Raw genomic sequence first — 21,059 nt, forward strand, 5'->3', positions numbered from 1 at the left:
TGGAGGTTTGAGCAGGTGATTTTCAAGACCCAACAGACAAGGTTGGAATTGTGATGTCTAATTCAAGCCTCAGAGTAACATCTTCCATATATACTTTCAAGAAATGAAATAAGTGCTACAGTGTCTGTCATTTGTTTGCAGACACTGTAAATAAATAAAATAAATAAATTTGAGCTAAGTGTTTTGGGAAGAAACTAAGGCACAGAAATTCAATAACTTGCCTCAAAGGTGAGGTTAAAAAAAAATATTGACTTGCAGTCCAATGTTCTAGCAGACAACATGGAATTCCATTCCTAAAAGAGCTGAAGTTAATGAAACTGGAAATTATCTTCCTTACAGAGATCCATGTGGTTGGAAACCTTTGGATGAAAGCAACCAGGAGATTAGAATTAACAGTCTCTACAACTGAGTCCTTTCGATAGAAAGCCTGAGACACAGTCAATCTACTCTGAGATAGTTCTTTTGAGAAACACTGTTATAATATTCCACACGGAAATAATGAATGCTCATGGATGCTCTGACTCCACAGATGAGGCACACCTCTCTTGCATGAACTGGGGTTTAAGCTAAGCAGCAAGCTTTTCAAACCACGGGGTTTTTGTTTGTTCGTTTTGCGGTACGCGGGCCTCTCACTGCTGTGGCCCCTCCCGTTGTGGAGCACAGGCTCCAGACGCGCAGGCTCAGCAGCCATGGCTCACGGGCCCAGCCGCTCCGCGACATGTGGGATCTTCCCGGACCTGGGCACGAACCCGCGTCCCCTGCATCGGCAGGCGGACTCTCAACCACTGCGCCACCAGGGAAGCCCTGTTTGTTTTTTAAGCACACATTAACTGAAGAACACAACAGATACGCCAAAATGCCAAAATTCAAACTGACTTCCCGTCAAACCCTCAGTGATCCTCCCAAAACCCTGAGTGATTTGAGAGTATTATTGCATTTTTGACTAGTGCCAACTCATATTAACATACATGCTTCACAGCCACCTCAATACTGCTCTGAAAACGATTCTCATTTGGAGAAACAGACTCATATGGTAAGGTGGCCTGTCTGTGGTCATCTGCAAATCAGCAGGCACCAGGAATAGAATTTAAGTTTCTTCTTAGTTCAGACCTCTAGGCATTTCAAACAGAAGGCTGCTGTTCAGTATAATCCCAATCATTATAGCATGCCTTCCAACACAAATAGAAAGGAAAGGGGAAAAAAAAGAAAAGAAAAAAAGATCGCTCCTAAAACAAGCTATGAGCAAAGCAGCGCCTAGAAATCCTAGTGTCATTTCTTCCACCTTCAGGTATGAGCTTGATAGGTTCTCCAGGATGCAGAGAGCATCTTTCAGGCAAACTAACAGCTTTCCTTTCCTTGTCCTCTTTCATTAAGAACGCGCCTTGCCCTGCAGGAGCTAAACTTTACCCAAGCTCCACAATGGCTGTAAGATAAGCCTAAGAAAAGGAGAGCACAGCGACCACCATGCTGCCCGACAGAAGAGCTGACACGAAACAGCAGAGGAAGAAAAAGCAAAAAAGGTCCTCACAAGGTTCGGATAGTTCCATGGAAATTCCAAAGAAGAAAACCTCACTAGAGCGGAGAGATGAAGGAAATGGCAAACGGAATAAACATTTACCGAGAGCCTGTTACATGCTCTTCTGGGTGTTGAGGCTACAGCAGTGAACAAGACAAAAAAGTGGGGAACCACTGCTGGCACAGGGAGCAAGAAGTGACAGGGACGGTTAGGCGGGAGGCTGGAAAGGAAAAACACTTCAGGCTAATAAGTGAGAGATGGAAGTGTGGCGATCCGGTTAAAGCTTCGGAGTCGGACACGCAGCCCGTTCGGAGCTGGGTTTGTGAGTCATCTGTAAATTACAGGGTGCCTCCCGGAGTTGTGGGAGTTCAAGATAACACGGATAAAAGAAAGCGCGTCGCCAGTGTCTGGCGCTAGTGCGCCTGTACGCTAGCAAGAACTGTCTCTTTCTTTTTTAATATTTTCTCTTCCCGTCCCCAAAACCCAGTACAGCGCCTGGGATGTCCGCTGACGGAATCGATGCATGAGAAAACGACTAGACGGATGGGATGAATGAAAGGCTGAGCAACGAAAGAGGGCTGAAACTGCCAGGAGGTGGCTCGGCGACGTCCGAAACAGACCTCCCAACGAGAGCACAGGGGGTAACCTGGGGAGCGCCGCCGGGCCGGGCACAGGAGGCTGCAGCGGGGCCCGGGTAGGGGCTCCCCCGGGCGACCGCGAAGCGCCGAGTCTCGCCTCGAGGGAGCGTCACGCCGTACAGGAAGCGAGCTGGGGGGGAGGGGGCGCCGAGGGACTCGCCGAGAGGAGAGGGGAGGAAGGGAAAGGGACCGGGTAGGGAGACAGGAGGCCGGAGTCCAGGGAAGTGGTGAGGCACCGGCCCCCCTCTTGGAGAAGTCACCTCAGACCCCCGCGCGCGGGGACCGTTTGGCTGTAACCGCCTCCCGTCCCGGAGCCCGTCCATCTAGCCGGCCTTCGCCCAGCCACTGCTGCCACATCTAGCCCCCAATTTCCGCCCCGCTTCCGCTCGGCTTCGACCCCGCGCCTCACAGTCACGCCCGCCGACTCGGCCCGCTCCGCACCTCACACACGGATCGCCGGCGGCCGCCGCCATCTTCGCGCGCGCGCGCGCTCCAACCCCGCCCCCAGACGCCACGCCCACGTGATCACTCGCCTCCAGGGCGTGGACGGGGCTTTTCGTCACGTGACGCCGGGGCGGGGCCAACATGGCGATTCCCAGAGAGGTGAGGAAGTCCGGGCTAGGGCGGCCGAGGCTGTGAGGGAGGTGGCCGAGGGTCGACGTCTACGCCATAGGTGTGAGGCGGTGGAGGGTAGCCCGACGCCAGCTCCCAGGCGTCAGAGAGTGGCCTACAGTAGAGCTTTCCTTCTCGCAGCTGGAGAACGGATTGAGAAGGTGCTGGCTGGGCGAAGCTACCGCTCTCTGCCTGGCGGGGATTAAAGGGCCCAGAGTCCAGGGTGTTCCTGGTCACCCCAGTTTACCCGGAGTCTCAGGTCTAAAGACATGACCCGAGAGTGCGCTTCCCCGGCCCCTGGGCCTGGGGCTCCGCTGAGCGGTTCGGTGCTGGCAGAGGCGGCAGTGGTGTTCGTAGTGGTGCTGAGCATCCACGCAGCCGTGTGGGATCGATACTCGTGGTGCGCCGTGGCCCTCGCGGTGCAGGCCTTCTACGTCCAATACAAGTGGGACCGGCTGCTACAGCAGGGAAGCGCTGTCTTCCAGTTTCGAATGTCCGCAAACAGTGGCCTACTGCCCGCCTCGGTGGTCATGCCTTTGCTCGGGCTGGTTATGAAGGAGCGCTGCCAGGCTGCGGGGAACCCATACTTCGAGCGGTTTGGAATTGTGGTGGCGGCCACTGGCATGGCAGTGGCCCTCTTCTCATCGGTACTGGCACTGGGCATCACTCGCCCAGTGCCCACCAACACCTGTGTCCTCTCGGGCTTGGCCGGAGGTGTCATCGTTTATATCCTGAAGCACTCGCTGAGTGTAGGCGAGGTGATCGAGGTCCTGGAGGTCCTGTTGATCTTTGTCTACCTCAATATGATCCTGCTGTATCTGCTGCCCCGCTGCTTCACCCCTGGAGAGGCTCTGCTGGTACTGGGTGGCATCAGCTTCGTGCTCAACCAGCTCATCAAGCGCTCTCTGACTGTGGTGGAAAGCCAGGGGGACCCCTTGGACTTCTTCCTGCTGGTAGTGGTGGTAGGGATGGTGCTCATGGGCATCTTCTTCAGCACCCTCTTTGTTTTCATGGACTCAGGCACCTGGGCCTCTTCCATCTTCTTCCACCTCATGACCTGTGTACTGGGCCTCGGCGTGGTCCTGCCCTGGCTGCACCGGCTCATCCGCAGGAACCCCCTGCTGTGGCTTTTTCAATTCCTCTTCCAGACAGAGACCCGAGTCTACCTCCTAGCCTACTGGTCTCTGCTGGCCACCTTAGCCTGCCTGGTGGTGCTATACCAGAATGCCAAGCGGTCATCTTCCGAGTCCAAGAAGCACCAGGCCCCCACCATTGCTCGGAAGTATTTCCACTTCATTGTGGTAGCCACCTACATCCCAGGTATCATCTTGGACCGGCCACTGCTCTACGTGGCCGCCACCATATGTCTGGCGGTCTTCATCTTCCTAGAGTATGTGCGCTACTTCCGCATCAAGCCCCTGGGCCACACTCTGCGAAGCCTCCTGTCCCTCTTCCTGGACGAACGAGACAGTGGACCGCTCATCCTGACCCACATCTACCTGCTCCTAGGCATGTCTCTTCCCATTTGGTTAGTCCCCAGACCCTGCACACAGAAGGGTAGCCTCGGGGGAGCCAGGGCCCTAGTCCCCTATGCAGGAGTCCTGGCCGTCGGTGTGGGCGACACTGTGGCCTCCATATTCGGCAGCACCGTGGGGGAGATCCGCTGGCCTGGAACTAAAAAGACTTTTGAGGGGACCATGACATCTATATTTGCCCAGATCATTTCTGTAGCTCTGATCTTAATCTTCGACAGTGGAGTGGACTTAAACTACAGTTATGCTTGGATTTTGGGGTCCATCAGCACCGTGTCCCTCCTAGAAGCATACACTACGCAGATAGACAATCTCCTTTTGCCTCTCTACCTCCTGATACTGCTGATGGCCTAGGTGCTGTGCAGCAGCAATGAAGGAAACAGGGACATGGGGAAGACAAATGGTCCCCACGGCAGCCAGCCACTTGGGCTTGAAGAGCCAGGAGGGGAGAAGCAGATTTAATTTTTCAGTTGATTGAGATTTAAAATAAAAATCAAAGCACTCCCGGGTTTAGTTTTCCTGATATTTTTAAAAGCAAAAAGGCTTAACCGATGGTGCAACAGCTCAAAGAGCTTGAGTGCACCGTAGGGCCCCCCCTCACCTTGCAGTCCTCGGGGGGGCCGGAGTGGACACTGGAGGCCGTAGGGCAGAGTGGTTCACACTTCAGGTTCTGGTGTCAGACTCATCTGGTCAGAATCCTTGGCTGAACCACGTCTTAACTGCGTGAGTTGCTTAATCGCCCTGGGCCTCAATTCTCACGTCTGCAAGATGGGAATAATAAGAGCCTGCACCTCACGGGGTGTCGTGAGGTTCTGGCGAAGTGACGTGTGTGAGGTGACCAGCCCAGAGCCTGCACTCAAGTGCGGAAGTGTCACGTAAGTGAGGGAAAGTGTCATTGTTACCCAAGGCCAGTCCTCATCTCAGCAAAAAGCCAGGCAAACCAAAGGGTTATATGGGTTGTACTTGGAGACCAGAGTGACCCTACTCCCCTGGCTTCATTCAGAGGAGACTACGAGAGGAAAATAGCCAAGTGCATGTGGTTTCTCCCATTTGGGCTAGGAAGAGCTGAAGGGGAGAGATGGGATCTGTTTGTTACATCCCTGGAAGGGCTGGAGGAAGAGGATCCGTCCTGGGCCGCCTACCTGTTGCAGCCAACCCCACCCTGCCTCAAGGCCTCTGCTGCCTGGCCGAGTGGTGCTGATGAAGGACAGGCTGGACAGCACAGGGTCCTTGTCAGGGGGTCCCTCCTGAGACCTCTCACCCTCCAGTCACGTCCACACCTGTGTTGGTCTCTTCTCTTGGCGAGAAATTAGAGGCAAGGTCTGGTGAAGTTTACTGAGAGTTCAGGATCGCTCTTCCGGGGCGGGGGGAGGGGGCAGTGCACGCTTCAGCCTTGCTCTCTGGGAGGGCAGAGTCCAGCTCTCCCTGGTTCCCCACCGCATCCCCCAGTGCCAGCACAGCCTGGCACATAGCAGGAACTCGGCAGACCTTCGCTGAATGGATGAACGTTTCCCATCAGTGAGAAGATAGCACAGCAGGTTTCTCAAGGCTGGACCGGGTTCTCCCCACTTGCCACCAGCCTGACAGGGAGGGGCCTAGGCAGGAAGAGGTGAGAACTTGGGCCCACCAAGGCCGGAAGCCAGGAGCCCAGCTCTGGGAGCTTGCTTCTGCCTGAGCATCACTGCCAAGCCCTTTCCCTCGGAGAGTATTACGACATTGGTTTCGGGCTCAAAGGAGCCTTAACAAACCCTTCCCTTGGCTCAGGCTCCCCGCGACTGCTCGCTGATTAGGGTGTAGTGTATATGAGTGCTGGCTTTGCCCCACTGACTCCCTGGGTGGTTTGTTCCCATACAGAGTGGGGGTTGGAAGTCAAGGTCATAAAATCATAAGGCCGCTGAGGCCCGGCAGGTAATGCAATGAAGGAGGACAGGGAAGGGAAGCGGAGAGCACGTGTGCCTGTAAGAAGGCAGCTTCAGCCAGTGGTACGTAGGCTAGACCACAGGCCCCCGGGCTGTTGACCTGCTCATTCAAAGAAGCTTGGAGGGCTTCCCTGGTGGCCCAGTGGTTGAGAGTCTGCCTGCCGATGCAGGGGACACGGGTTCGTGCCCTGGTCCAGGAGGATCCCACATGCTGCGGAGCGGCTGGGCCCGTGAGCCATGACCGCTGAGCCTGCGTGTCCGGAGCCTGTGCTCCACAACGGGAGAGGCCACAACAGTTAGAGGCCCACGTACCACAAAACAAAACAAAAACAAAACAAAAAAGAAGCTTGGAAACCTGAATTGTTACGTGAAATCTCCCAATTTTAAAATGTTGTGGGTTTTTTGTTCGTTTGTTTTAAAATGCCGAGGCCCAGACAAAACAATTCTGCGTTGTGAAATCGGCTGGTGGCCCCCAGTTTGCAACCTCTGAGCAGACCCCCGCCAGGCAGGTTTCAGATTTGGTAGTTGTTCCTGCAGCTCTGGGTGCCTGCCAAGCATGTCCAAACAGGAGTGACCTGTGGAGGCCCTCGTCCGGCCCCTTGATGGTGCAGGTGGCCAAATGGGCCCAGAGAGAAGGGCCTGGCCTGAGGCCGGAAATCGAGTTGGTCACAGAGCCAGGACCAGAATCTCAGACTAGATTCCAGGCTCTGGTTTTTTCCTTCCCCAGGAAAGGAGAACTGAGAGCATAGAGGTTAGAAGCACAGGCTCCGGATCCGGCTGACCTCGCCAAATGCCTGAACAGCTGTGGGACTTGGGCAGGTCACTTAACCTTCCCATGTGTCAGCTCCCTCATCTGTAAACAGCACCTACCTGAAAGGGGTGAGGATCCAGTGATAAAGCACAGAAAGCTCTTGGCACCATGAATGCCCACTAAATGTCACTTACTGTTATTAACACCGTGCCTACCTCACCGGGCAGGGCTGGGCTACCTGCGATGATTTTCAGCAGGGTTCCCATCTTGAGAGGAAGGCTGCTTAGGGAAGAAGGATCAAGATGCTGCATTTGGAAGTCTTTTTTATTCAGTGTCTCCCACCGTAATGACCAAGAGTTCCATGTGAGAGGGGAGACGACGAGTGAGAAGCCAGCAGAGAAGCAGCCAGAACCCTTTCATGGCCGTGAGGCTAGGGGGAGGTTGTGTTGGGGTCGGGACAGACAGAGACAGATCTCGGGGAAGGCACCCAGCCCAGACTTCTGCTCCTGCCTGCCTGTCTGCACAGACACCAGCAGAAGGAAAGCCCTGGAGGAGAGATGCGAATTCCCCGTTGCAGCCGGGCGGTGGGTTGAGGCGCTGGCGTTGGTGGCCCACAGCTTCTCCCGAGAGGGGGTGGCGTCCCTGCCCTCAGAGGGCCTTTAGGTGTACAGTGGGGGAAAAGGCAGCTCAGCTGTCGGCTGGAGCCTGCAGAGGATGGGGAGAGGACCTCGAGGTGCTAGTAGCACTGCTCCCAGCCTCCAGGACCTCTTCGGGAGCTGTCTGGGGCCCACACACACCCTGCCACCTACCAGTTATCTGGGCTCCAGACCGTGCCAGCAGCCTCCATGAGGTGGAAAGTATAGGCCTGGCGTGAGCAGTCGGAGAAATTCTGCTCACTTTTGTGCACCACTTCTCCGTGGATTAGGACGAGGGCCCCTGGCAGGGACACAGCGAGTCAAAAGCGCACTCGAGGCAGGAAGGGACATGGTGGGCACCCCCTCCCTTAAGCGGTGTCGTGGGCTATTCATCCCCATTCCCATCCCCGGACGCTCAGGGGCCTGGAGTCTGCCCCAGCATCGGAGGCTGTGCTGTTGGACATGGGTTCCCCTGGGGTCAAGTCCCTTCCGCTGTGGCCCGTGCCCTTGGCAAGCCTCAGCAAGGGCATCCACCTCCATGGCATTTGCAGAACCAGACAGAAGCTCTCTGTCCCATGCCAGCCAGCTGGGGCCTCAGCCGGGAATGCAGAGTTGGGGCTCAGTTTCCCTTTTCTAAAAGGAAGGGTGTGCTGACAGCCAGGATTTGTGAGCACTTGTGGTGCACCATCTTACATATGCCATCTCACTGGCTTCCCTACTTTATGTTTGGGGAAACTGAGGCTCAGAGAGATTCAGTCATTTGCTCACAGAGACAGCCGGGAAGTAGCAGGGTCTGAATTCCAGCCTGATCTGGGAGACCCTGCTGTCAACCACACAGCTTTCAGACCTCCCAGTGCCCACCCAGCCCTACCTTCCCTCATGTGGTCACTTGCCAGCCCTCAGGTGAGCTGGCTGGTCAGAGCAAGCACAGACCCCCAGGCATGGCCTCCGGGCCCCTCTGCACACCCCCTACCTCTCCGCACCGGTGTGGGCACAAAGAGGCTGTTATCCCGGGCTGGCTCGGTCCCAAGGAAGCTGGTGCCAGGCGCCGAGCCAGCAGGGGCCCGGACCATCCTTCTCGACACTCCACCTGCGGGCCAAGGTGGGGACTTTAGCCTCTCTTTATTCGGGGTCCCTCCCCTGTGGGGGGTGGGGACGAGTGGGCAGGGAGAGGCAGGTGGCCTCACCTGTGTGGGAGCCAGGGATGAACCAGAGGCAGCCATTCTCCAGCGTGGCATCTTCCAGAGCAATCCACACGCCCAGCACCCGGCCCAGAGGCTCCGTATACAGGAAGGAGGCGTCCTGGTGAGGGGAGACTGCAGCAGGCCCGCCTGGGCATGAGGCGCCTGGCCTCACCCCACCTTGGCCTCGTTTCTACTCACTCCGTGGTCCTCCCAGGGCCCTCCAGGCCCAGCCTTCCCATGAGTAGTTAGAATCTCACTGCTTCCTGGCCCAGAGACTCTGGGCAAGAGATTTCACCTCTCAAGCTTCAATTTCCTAAACCATAAAGCAGCCCCAACGATAACCTAACCTCACGAGGTTGCTGGAGGATTCTGAGACAGTGTAGGAAGAGTGCTTAGTACAGGGCCTGACGTTGTAATCGCTGCCTGAAAAGCAGCTGCTATCGTTTAATTCCAGCCAGGTAACTCAAGCCGCCGTCCTTAACCAGCGAGAGCACCTCCAGCCACCAGATGGTCCAGTGTAAGCCACCAGTGGTCTAAGACTTGGAAGTTGGGTGTGAAGCAGGAAACGAACCCAGCATCCACATTGTAAACATCCCCTGCGTGATGCTGGGGCCCAGGCAGGATGGAGAACCGCTGAACAGAGGACCTTAGTCTGTAACAAGAAGAGGGTGCTAGTCTCGCCTCATCCCTTCCTGGGGAACTGTGTGCTTTCTAAGCACCAAAGTTTAAGTCAGACTTTGACAATCCAGACAGTGTCCAGATGAAGGTGTCCTGATGGTGGGGGCCCCAAAACATTTGGAGGAGTAATGGCTGAAGGAGCTGGGGGTGCTGGACTGAGCAGAGAAGGCTCAGGGAGAGGATGGCCATCCCTTCAGGAGACTGTCCTCAGGCTGGATGGTGGGGAGGAGGGGGCCTCACAAGGGGAATGACTTGAGCTCATGTCAGGAAAGGAAGAGCTGCCTGTACGGATGGTGAGCCCTCTGTCACTGGAGGTATTTGAGAGAAGTGGATCATCACCCATGAGGGAGGCTGGAAAGGGTATCTGGGTATCCAGGGGCTTTGTAGTCAGATCAGCAGTTTCTATGCTGAATCAGTCCTGCAGGGAACTTGGTAAAATACAGATTCCCAGGACCTTGCCACCCTCCTGACTCAAGATCTCAGGGAATGGGGCCCAGGAATCTGTATTTTTAACCAGCAAGGAGTCGCTGCCAGGTTTGGGAACCACTGGGTCAAGGGCTCCAGGACACCCCCCTCCACCCTCCCACGCCACCCCACCCCCCCGGCATCCACTCTTTCAGGAAGCAGCAGAAGATGGCTTCTCCTCTGCTGGCCCAGGCTCTTGTCTACGGACGTCTTGGCAGGCGCCTTCCCTCCCTCTGGAGACCTGACAACCACTAAAGTCCCAGATCTCCCGCCGGGGCCTTTGCTGGCCCCCCAGCCTGCTCTTGGCTCACCTTCGCCGCCCAAGTGAGGTTGCTGCAGGAGAGAGGAGGGGCCGGGTGAGGCCAGGGAGAGCGGGGAGGGGCAGGGGCTGCCCTGAGTCCTCCCAGTAGGATGCTCTTCCCCCCGCCACAGGTGTTTATAAGCAAGGCTTCCACGTCAGCACCCAGCTATCGAGCACCTACTATGTGCCAGGCCCAGGAGGGCTGCAAAGAGAAAAGCCACCCTGTCTGGCAGGGAGCTCCCAGTCTGAGCACACACGTCCCTAACGAGAACACAAGGCAGAAGTGAGGGGCAGTGGGAGAGGCTGGGGCCCAGGCCAGCGATTAAGCCTCTGGGCTCCAGGATCAGAGATGTGTCCTCTCTTCCCAAGGGCATTGGAAGGCTTTCTGGAGGAGGTGGCACTGGGCTGGGCCTTGAAAACTGGGAGCAGAGCATTTCAATAGCCAACAAAGGGAGGAGGCAGCCCCAGGATCCCCTTTCCTTCCACGGCACCCTAACTGAGCCCCAACTAAGTGCCAGACACTCTAACCAGAGGAGACCCGGTTTTCACGTTCTCCCACCAACTTAATAATACTTCCTCAGGGAGGCAGCTTGCGGCCCTTGTAAGGAAGGGCTTGGTATGAGCACTGTGCCCATTTTACAGAGGGTAAATGGAGGCCTGGGGAGGACGGAGAGCTCACCTTAAAGATATACATGCTCTGCACCACCACAGGCATCCGGAGGCCCAGACTTCTGGCCAAAGCCTGGAAGGGGGCAGAGGTCACATGGCCAGCCCGCCCACACTCACATATGGCCCACCGGCCCACCCTCACCGACACCTCTGCTCACCTGCACCTTGGGGGAGTGTGTGACACACCTGAAGACAGGGTCATGGGCGTGCAGAGCTGCGGGACAGAGGTGGGCTGAAGAGCCAGTCCCCAGTCCCCATGCATCCCTCCCACGCCTAGGCCTGGGCACCCAGGGTCAGGCCTCGCTTTGATATTCTCACCTATTTTCTGTGCATTAAGCTTTCTGCTTGCTTATAACTGAGAAATGGGCCCCACAGATGCCTTCACCTGACCTATGACCTTATTCTTGACCTTCTAGCCCTGACTGGCCGCCCTTCAGAGGACCAAGGACTCCAAGGGACCCATCACTTGGTAGCAGTTTTGGTACTGCCGCTTGCTCTGTCGGACTCTGAGCACCGATTTCTCTCCTTTAAGCCTTAGTTTCCTCCTGTGTACAATGGGATCAGCCCTGCCTCCTGGGCTGCCATAGGACTCCATGGGCTAATGCGTGTGCGAGCACAGCCCAGGGCCAGGTACAGAACAGTCACTCTTCTCATTATTCACTACTGTTGTTATTACAAAAAGTGAGGGTTGAACGTATTTAATGCCACTGAATTGTATACTTCAAAATGGTTACGATGGTAAATTTTCTATTATATGTATTTTACCACAATTTGTAAAAAAAAGCAAAGCTACCATGATATAACTTCATGTTTAAAAATCAGTCTACAAGATAAATTATAAGGGTTGTTTTTGTTTTTGTTTTTCTTGCCACATCACGCGCATTGTGGGATTTTAGTTTCCTGACCAGGGATCGAACTCAGGCCCTCGGCAGTGAGAGCACGGAGTCTTAACCATTGGACCGCCAGGGAACTCCCTACAAAATAACTATAATGCACGATCCTGAAAAAAAAAAGAAAAAAAAGAGGGTTTCCTAGCTTGGTTTAGGGGTCTTGGAACAGGGACCTTGTCAACATGTTTGGTGTTCCTTAAGAAGCCTTCAGGGAGCAATGGGACCCAGAATCCCCACATGCCTGGGGCCTGAATCATACACAGGCCCGGCAGTAGAGAGTTGAGGAGCCTGCACACACCCATCTGCACGGGGGGGGTGGGCTCAAATGGACCCCTCTTCCCAGGGATACAGTGGCAGTGTCATGTGATTAGCCTCATAAGATGCAGGAGAGCAGGGCCCAAGAAGGACCCTGCGCCCAGAAATGCCATTTGTTGGGCTACTACCTTAACGTGTGCTTTGGGGGATGGCCCCCAAACTCTTCAGACCTCAGTTTCTCTCCAGCCCCTGCTTACCATGGCCAATTTTGTTGATGGATTTCTCCGGAGGGACCAGGAAATTTCCTGTGGCACAAGGGACAGGTCAAGCTGGAAGGACTGGAGTCCAGCCACCCCCGCCTCTAGGGCCCCAGTTCCAAACCTTTCTCATCAAAGACGCCTTTCTCAAAGAAGAACCGAATCTTGTCGCCGCTGCTCAGGAAATAGTCTGTGCTGCCCTGTGGAGAGGGGACAACAGAGGGGCTGAGAGAGCATCGGGGGTCCCAGGTGGGCCTGGCAGAGAAGGAAGAGGATTCAGATGCTTCCCACCCCACAGAGCTGCAGACGCCTCTGAGGAACCCCAAGGACCTGGAAGCACAGCCGGAAGCTACAAGCATGGAATTTCTTAGAAACCTCTAAATAAATCACATGACTCATACTCCATAATGGCATGAAACACAGGTACTAGATCAAACACACCTGGTTCCCAGGGAGCCTTGGGCCACTTGTTTTACCTCTCAAAGCCTCAGTTTCCTCATCTGTAAAAGGGGAATAATAATAGAACTGACCTCCCTGGACTGTTGGAGGCTTCAGGTTCAGGTAGAGGTTGAATCTTATAGAAGTTGAGAACACAGACCCTGGAGCTAGAATACTTGGGTTCAAATCCCAGCTCTGCCACTAACTGACTGTAGTCACAACCACATTACTGAACCTCTCCAGGCTTAGTTTCCTCATAAAATATAGAGGCTATTAATGGCACCTATCTCATAGGGTGTTGTAGGGATTATGAATCAGTATATATAAGGCATATAAGAACAGTCCTTGGACTGTGGTGTCATGTGAATATCTGCCTTTATTATTATTATTACTACTGCTACTAAACAGAAAACACCCAGCAAGGACATGGCTAAATTCTCAATAAACACAAGCTATTACTAATCCTGTTCTTTTATCTTAATAACCTCTCCTTGTTAATTTTATTGATTTTTTTTTTTTTTTTTTGACCACACCCTGTGGCTTCTGGGATCTCAGTTCCCCGACCAGGGATCAAACCCGGGCCGCAGCAATGACAGTGCCGAATCCTAACCACTAGGCCACCAGGGAACTCCCTTCTTGTTAATTTGAATATCATGTTTTAAATTTCCTAGCAGCATATGAAAATGATGCTCCAGGGACTTCGCTGGTGGTCCAGTGGTTGAGAATCCACCTGCCAGTGCAGGGGACGTGGGCTCGATCCCTGGTTGGGGAACTAAGATCCCACATGCTGCAGGGCAACTAAGCCCGCATGCTCTAGAGCTCGAGTGCCACGACTAAGACCCGATGCAGCCAAACACATATAAATAAATAAATAAATAAATAAATAAATAAATAATTTTTAAAAAAGAAGAAAATGATGCTCCAGGGAGATGCCCCATGCTTTCCTTGTGGCTTTAGCCACCTACGATCACCATATATATCTTCCTTCATGGTGACGTAAGTACAGTTTGAGTGTCACCGACACCCCTACCTGGGTTCCCATATGGCACAGCCCCAGCACTGCCTCAACTGCACACATCTACTGTCACAGTGCCTTGCGTGGCTCAACTCAGTGACCTCTCTGGCCCTTTCCACACCCTTCCCACTGAAAACTAAAAGTTTTTATTCAACGTTCTTAACTCCTCTGCACTAGCAGGGAAACAAGTCTGGGAAGCATAACTGATAATAATAAAGACGGTGACGCTACACGCGTGTCAAAGATTTTTACTTAACTCAGTAATTCACAAGGGAACCAGAAACATGTTGAAAGGAGAATTCTGAGAAACACACAAATATAGGCAATAAGAAACGCTGAAATGAATTTACATATCAATGCAAAACTGAATCGATCCACAAGGGCAATAACTGCATCCTGCCGGGCCCAGTTCATACCCATTTCTATGGACGAGTATCATGTGAGTTACTATCAGTTCTATATAACTAACTTACAGAGTTGTATAATAACTCAAAAACAATGAAAGGTGCTGGTAAGCTGGATCGGAGCACTACTAGACAGGACACCGCCAATATTTTTTTCATTTTTAGGGATTTCCCTGATGGTGCAGTGGTTAAGAATCTGCCTGCCAATGCAGGGGACACGGGTTCGAGCCCTGGTCCAGGAAGATCCCAAATGCCGCGGAGCAACTAAGCCCGTGAGCCACAACTACTGAGCCTGCGCTCTAGAGCCCGCGAGCCACAACTACTGAAGCCCGCGTGCCTAGAGCCCGTGCTCCGCAACAAGAGAAGCCACCGCAATGAGAAGCCTGTGCACCTCAACGAAGAGTAGTCCCTGCTCACCGCAACTAGAGAAAGCCTGCGCGCTGCAACGAAGACCCAACGCAGCCAAAAATTAATTAATTAATTAATTATTTAAAAACCCATTTCAAAGTCTTTCACAGTATCAGTAGTGAATATTGAGGGTTTACTGAATACCAGTGCAGCCAAATGAAACCGACTGTTTGGAGGAAAGTGTCATTCTGTAACCCTTTTTCTTTCTGAAGTCCCCATTCTCTGGGTTGGTTGCAAGCCTTCTAGTCATTGTAATTCCCTTTATGCCCACCAGATGGCAGAAGCTCCTTGCCATGAGTAAGCGTAAGCCCCATTACTGAGCCTGGACCACAGCTTTGGCTTGGGGGCCCAGCCGCAGGCAGGCTCATAAATTCAGCCTATGAAGGGTTAAGAGAACTGTGTGGGAGAACCCCTGGGCCTCAACTTACCCATCTCAAGCTGTACTGAGTCCTAGTAGGTCACTGGGGGAAACAAGCAGTTCCTTGTCTCATTGGGGGATGACTTACCCAGGTGGGCCCATCAGAATCACTTGGCTCATGCCGGCTTGCTGGCCACAAAGAGGTCCTTTGTGGCAGGAAAACTTCTAAGAAAGTACAGCAGGGCAGTGACAGCATGTACTTGGTATCAGGCAGATCTGGGTTCAAATTCTGACCCTATCAGTTACTAATTGTGTAGTTTGGGGCAAGTGAGCTGAGCCTCATTTGCCCCAACTGTCTAATGGGGGCAATAATGCTGACCTCATAAATTCGTAGTAGGGAGTGAAGGAAATATGCATATAAGACACTTAGCCTGGAGCCTGGCCCACAGTAAGCTTGGGGCCTGATTCGTTACCAGCATGAGCCCATGGGCCTTGGGGTCCTAACCTTTCCAGGCTGCTGCGCTGGCTGGGGACTGAGCCACCCATCAAAGACCAAATCTCATTCTTACCTGCTCCAGGCACCTACCTGGGCTCTCAGCTGCTCCTCCTCCTGGGTGGAAAATTCCGTGCGACAGTGGAGAGGGACATCCATCTCAGCCAGTATCTCGCCAATCCTCCGTTGCATGGCCACACACTCGTCGGCAGACCAGAATCCTTCCAGCACCAGGAATCCATCCTCCCGAAACTGCAGGCAGGAAGCAGACTCAGGCTTCTTTCTCCCTGCCCTCAAACGCTCTTGATGAGAACTGATTTGACCCTACCCCAAACCATAAGCCGTGTGGAGGCAGGACAAAGCATCCTGTTCATTGCTCTGCCCCCCTCCCTGGCGATGGTGTCTAGCGCCCAGTGAAGAGCAATCAGTGTTGGCTGCTTGAATGAAGGAAGGGGAAGTGGAAGGGGAGGTGTCCCCGCCCTAACCTTCCAGGGAATACAACCTCATTCATTTATTCAGCTAATATTGGCTGAGCATCTCCTGTGCACCAGACATGGTTTTAGGAGCTGGAGATTCAGTCATGAGCAAGCCAGCCATGATGCTTGCCTCTCAGAACTTAGTCTAGGGAAGGAGGTGGATATCAAACAAACCAGCACACAGGTGAACTTATCACACAAAGTATGGTTTATCTACCTGAAATACAAAACAGCTGATAGAAAAATATTTATTGGCATGGGAATGTGTTCCACACATATTGTGAGTTAAAAAAAAAAAAGCCAACTACAAATTAGTATCCTAATTTGTGAGAACCTGGGCAAATGCTTTCCCCTCTCTGACTGTCAGGCTATCAGATGGGGAGCACAGTAGTGCCTCCTTTATGAAACACATAGCAAGCAAGCAAGCAATCGGCGACAGCTTTTGTGTATTGTGATGGACCTTTTATTTTATTTATTTGGCCCCCCAGCGCAGCTTGTGGAATCTAAGTTCCCCAACCAGGGATTGAACCCGTGCCCTCTGCAGTGGAAGCGCGGAGTCCTAACCACTGGACCGCCAGGGAAGTCCCCTGAAACTTTTAGAGATTCAAGGGCTGTATGCCAAAATATTGTCTCAGCATAGAATCCATAGGTGGGTTTAAATTTTCTTTTTTGAGCTTTCCTGTATTTTTTTGCATTTTCCTCTTGCCATCAGGAACAAACAACAAGGGTCATGTTTTTTAAAAGTCTCCGTCGCTGTGATTCCCATGGGTTAGCCTTTTCGGGTCTGAACGCGCCCACCGGGTGGTTGCCCGGCCACCCGCCCCGCGCTAGAGGTGGGTTGTGGGTAGGGTGGGGCGGGTGGATCCGCCCCTCGTCGGCCCCGCCTCTTCCCAGACCCCCGCCCCCAGTTCACAGGATCCTGTTTTCTCTTCTGGTTTCTTCACGCAAACATTCCCACCCCAACCGCGGTGCGTTGGCCTGAATGGCCCCTGGCTGTGTGTGCAGAAGTTAGGGGTCATGGCTGTGAACCGACCACTCTGGGATTCAGTTTCCTCTTCTGAAAAACGTAAGGGGGTGGGTCGAGTTCCCCGGGACTACTCCAAGTCCGGAGGGGCCCCCCACATTTACCTGACCCTCGGGGTACCCACCCAGCAGGGCCCTACCTTCTGGAGCTGTGAGGGGCTCAGGTAGGCCATGAGGACGAGGCAGGGCGCACGGGTGGCTCTGCGGCTGTGCCTGAGGCTGGAGAGGAGAAAGGTCAGGAGGGGAGAGAGGCCAGAGCCTGGGAGGCCCAGGAGGATTTAACCCTTCCCTGCCCAGAGAAAACCGAATCCTGGCCTTCAGCTCCTCCCTGCCCCCCATCCAGAGAAAACCTATTCCCAGCCCCCAACACACCCACCCCACCCCCTCTCACTTCTGTCCTTGGGTAGGGGCCCTTGTCTCTGCCCCACACCCTGGGTCCATCCCCCCAGCTAATCCAGGATTAGCCATTTCTGATCTCCTACAAGATCTTTAACTGCCTCCTTGCAGTTTCTTTCCAGAAACCACTCCCGGCTGGCTGTTTCCGAGGTGCCCAGAAGTTGTGTCCTAGGAGTGTCTGGGCAGGCAGGAGGACACCCGAGTCCCTGCCCAGGTGCCACAACTAATTGTAACCTCCACCCCATATCTGCCCCTGGGTCGAGGCAGGGTTAGAAAGTGCCCAGGCCACCAGCAGCAGCATCTGGGTGGGATGGGATGCAAGGTGGGTCTGGGGGCACACACATCAGACAGACTCTGAGCTCTGCATTCCAAAGGTGGAAGAGGGCTTCAGAGGATTGCCTGGGCCCCCGCCCCTGCCCCCCAAGCTCCGATCCCCTGGGACTCTCTAGGTCCTAAAGGGATTACAGATCTGTCTGCAGCTCAGAGGAAGAGAGAAGATAAGGGGGGATCTTAGAAAGGGGAAGGGGCTAGAGCGGGGGCCTGGGTCTTCAAAATGAGAGCGAGGGAAGCCATGGTTCCTGTTCCCCACCCCCAGGCCCAAGATGCTGGTGCCTGAGGCCGGCTGGCACAGCGGAGGCCGCGGTCAGCACACCCACCCTTCCAACCAGCCCTGCTCAGCAGCTGACGGGGCCGTTCTGGCTGCGGCTTCTTGGCTGCGGCTTCTGAAACCCAGCCGCCACTGGCCTTCCCTGAAATGATGCTTTCTGAATGGCGAAGGGACAGAGTGTCTCAGGAGCGAGCGTGGGGACACTGCTCAGCCCTCAGGAGCCTTGGCCCTAAGTCAAGTCGTGTTTTCTGTGCCACCGCACTGGGAATATAGCTGCTTGGTCCCTGCTTCCCAAGAGCAGAGAGCCAGGGGAGGGGAGAGCTCCGGCAGGCTCCTGAGGCTGGAGGGTGAAGAGGTTCCCAGGGGACAGGCCGGGTGAGGAAGACAGGTGGAAGACAGAACCCTTTGGGGAAATACAGCCAATACTCAAGGCAGGGAGCGATCCCAGCTGTCCTGGCCCCTTCCCAACAGATCCATAGAGACACCTGCCATGTGCCAGGAACACAGTGAGGGTCCAGTAGTGCTGGGCTAGCAACTCCTCAGGGAACCCCCATCCAAGGCTTACATCCACACCCGGGCCTTACTTTCCCCATTTGTGCTTTGGGGATAACAGAAGTACCTCCTGGGCACTTGGAAAGTGCCCACTGGCTGTTCACCGTATGTTAGCAGGAGCTGTTCTGAGCTGTTCTCGGTGGAATGTGAGGGTATTTTTACTTTACTTTTTGAACTTCCCCAAGTTTTCCAAACTGCTGTTATCATCAGAGAAAAGGCCAGCAGTGTGGTTTTAAATGGAGTAAAGAGCCCTGAGTTGGGGGGAGGCGGGGGGACGGCTGGGCCTCCCACGACTTGTTCATTCATTCCACTCAGGCTTTGGGAAGTGGGTGGGTGGTGTTTCCACATTGCTGTTTTTTTCCAAAAGCTAACCAGCTCCAGATCCGGTGCTTGGGCCACCCCAAGCCTGAGGCAGGGTAGCGGGCACTGGTGGGGAGGTACCAGACCAGACAGGAGAGGAAGACCTCTACTCTCGAGATAAAGGAGGGTATTCTAGGGGGTTGCCCAGCCCAGCTGCTTGGCCTCCCAGGCAAAAATCCCACGACAGAGGCAGAAGAGAGAGGGACTCTTGACTCACTCCTGAGGTCACCTGGGGGGTCAAAGTCCCATGTAGGGAGGGAGGACAGACTCTGGTGTGTCCCAGAGGAGGTGCCCAAGCAGCAGGTAAGGACTCATTGTTAAGGCCAAGGTCTGACACAAGGGCCTTTTTTTTTTTTTTTTTTTGCGGTATGCGGGCCTCTCACTGTTGTGGCATCTCCCGTTGAGGAGCACAGGCTCCGGACACACAGGCTCAGCGGCCATGGCTCACGGGCCCAGCCGCTCCGCGGCATGTGGGATCGTCCCGGACCGGGGCACTAACCCGCGTCCCCTGCATCGGCAGGCGGACTCTCAACCACTGCACCACCAGGGAAGCCCCCCACAATGACCTTTTTTCTTCACCAAAAGACCCCTGCCCCAGGGCCCACGTTGGCCCAGCACAAGCCTTGCTGGGCCAGGAGGAAGATAGATCATTTATTCATTTCCAGGAGCCAGGCCCTCTGCTAAAAACTCCACCTACCAGCAAAATTATCACAAAGCTGAGTAAGCCCCAGAACAATCCTGATTTTATAAATGAGGAAACCGAGGGTCCACATCAAATAAATGGCAGAGCTAGAATCTGAAGACAACTCTGCCCATCTCCCCCAGCCTCTGCCCTTGACCCCAACACCTTCAGCACCTCCAGCCCACAGGGGCTAGAAGCTGGGTCAGGCCTGCCCACGGTGACTCAGTCCTGCCTCTGCAGAGCCCTGGAGACTGGCTGTTGGAATTACAAGGGACAGATGGGAGCAGAGTGGAAGTGCCCACTGCACAGCTGGGGATGTGGAGGGCACGGGAGGAAAGGGGCTTGCCCAGTTTGACAAAGGGGATGACTGAGCTGGGAAAAGGACCCGAGACTACTGGCTCCCATTCCAACACCCTTCCCTCCCTCCCATCAAAGCTCGGGAGGGCCCGAACCTTAGGCCTCAGCCAGCAGAGAACGTGCTGGCTGTGGGATCCTGGTGGGGCCCACACCGGATGTGGAACAGGGGCTGCGTCCAGCTCATGTCCGGTAGCTGCCTCCGAGGAGCTTCCTGTATCATGGGGCAGGCAGAGGAGCAGAGTTCATTATCTTCTAGGTGCCCGATAAATGATCACTCCACAAACCAGTCCACGGGGCTGAGCGGGCCTCAGACAGATGAGGGAAGGGTCCGCCCATGACATGGAGACCTCCAGAGGCTACTTTCTGTTATAGATTTATTTGATATTTGAACCGAGTCTACAAGTTCAGACCCACGTGTAACAGATTGCTTCATGGTTGTCAGAGGCTAGTGTGCGTTATTTCTGAGGATTACATCCAATGACACGACGCAGAAAACACAAATGGACAAGTGGACATAATCGTTAAGACGAGACGCTAAAACGTGCCTTAATGTCCAAGTGATCGATCTAAGGTGGGGACCCTTCTAAAGCGGGGATCCCGGTGACTGATCTAAAGTGAGCTGGCTTCCTGCCGCCAGGCGCTGAGTGGGCTGCACGTGCCAGGCGCCTGGGACAGAAACTGGAACCAGAACCTGGATAGCCCGCCCTCCCCGGCGGCAACCTCCTCACCCGTGGCCCCGCCTCCAAGTGTCCGCTGTGAAGGACCAGGTGGTGACAGGACTGACGTCAGCGGCTGAGGCCAGTAGTAGCACTGGTCAAACTCGTGAGCGTGAGGTGGGAAAACAGAGTCCGGGTGAGGGGGCTCCTCTGGGCTCCTTAACACCGCGACAAGGGATTTGGGGGGGGGGATGGAGCACCGTTCATCTGGGGATTAGCCAACCCGAGTCCCCTCCCTTCTTGGAAGCTCCGGAACATTCTCTTCGGCCAACAGTCACAGAAATGAGAGCCTGCCAAGATACATGGAGGAGAAAGAAAACAAGACACCAAAAACAAGACACAACAATCCCCGCCCCAGGCAGGAAGAGGAACTACAGACTCCTGGACCAAGGTCACAGCAGATTCGGAAGACATCCTGCAGCCTGCACCCCGGGGGGAGGAAACACAATTCAGTGTCTTGCCGCTCTCAAGG

General features: G+C 54.4%; 3 protein-coding genes across 7 annotated transcripts in view; 1 reads left to right on the plus strand and 2 right to left on the minus strand.

Moving 5' to 3' along the window:
• Positions 1-2,774, minus strand: part of NUP188 (nucleoporin 188) — a 46,388-nt gene extending 43,614 nt beyond the window's left edge. For all 3 annotated transcript variants that reach the window (XM_032635405.1, XM_032635404.1, XM_032635406.1), the window contains exon 1: positions 2,596-2,774. In XM_032635405.1, the coding sequence (XP_032491296.1) occupies positions 2,596-2,741 (146 nt within the window). In that variant the 5' untranslated portion in view covers positions 2,742-2,774. The remainder of the gene's footprint in view (positions 1-2,595) is intronic.
• Positions 2,732-4,839, plus strand: DOLK (dolichol kinase). Its single transcript, XM_032635413.1, has one exon. It carries the CDS (start codon positions 3,036-3,038, stop codon positions 4,650-4,652), a length of 1,617 nt encoding a protein of 538 aa, XP_032491304.1. The 5' UTR covers positions 2,732-3,035; the 3' UTR covers positions 4,653-4,839.
• Positions 4,840-7,274: 2,435 nt separating this feature from the next.
• PHYHD1 (phytanoyl-CoA dioxygenase domain containing 1) lies at positions 7,275-20,081 on the minus strand. Of its 3 annotated transcripts, none has more exons than XM_032635419.1 (12): positions 19,967-20,081; positions 17,058-17,136; positions 15,512-15,670; positions 12,427-12,502; positions 12,303-12,350; positions 11,059-11,114; positions 10,911-10,973; positions 10,242-10,263; positions 8,791-8,919; positions 8,577-8,693; positions 7,778-7,904; positions 7,275-7,625 (listed from the first exon to the last, which is right to left on the minus strand). In XM_032635419.1, the coding sequence occupies exons 2-12, from the start codon at positions 17,088-17,090 to the stop codon at positions 7,385-7,387; spliced, it is 1,071 nt and encodes a 356-aa protein (XP_032491310.1). In that variant the 5' UTR covers positions 17,091-17,136; positions 19,967-20,081; the 3' UTR covers positions 7,275-7,384. The 3 variants fall into 3 exon arrangements, with proteins under 3 accessions (XP_032491310.1, XP_032491312.1, XP_032491311.1); XM_032635421.1 differs by having other exon boundaries at positions 7,275-7,673; XM_032635420.1 differs by lacking the exon at positions 19,967-20,081 and adding an exon at positions 17,400-17,415.
• Positions 20,082-21,059: the final 978 nt, after the last annotated feature.

Source organism: Phocoena sinus, chromosome 6, assembly GCF_008692025.1.
Source record: "Phocoena sinus isolate mPhoSin1 chromosome 6, mPhoSin1.pri, whole genome shotgun sequence".
In the NCBI taxonomy this organism is placed as follows: Eukaryota; Metazoa; Chordata; class Mammalia; order Artiodactyla; family Phocoenidae; genus Phocoena; species Phocoena sinus.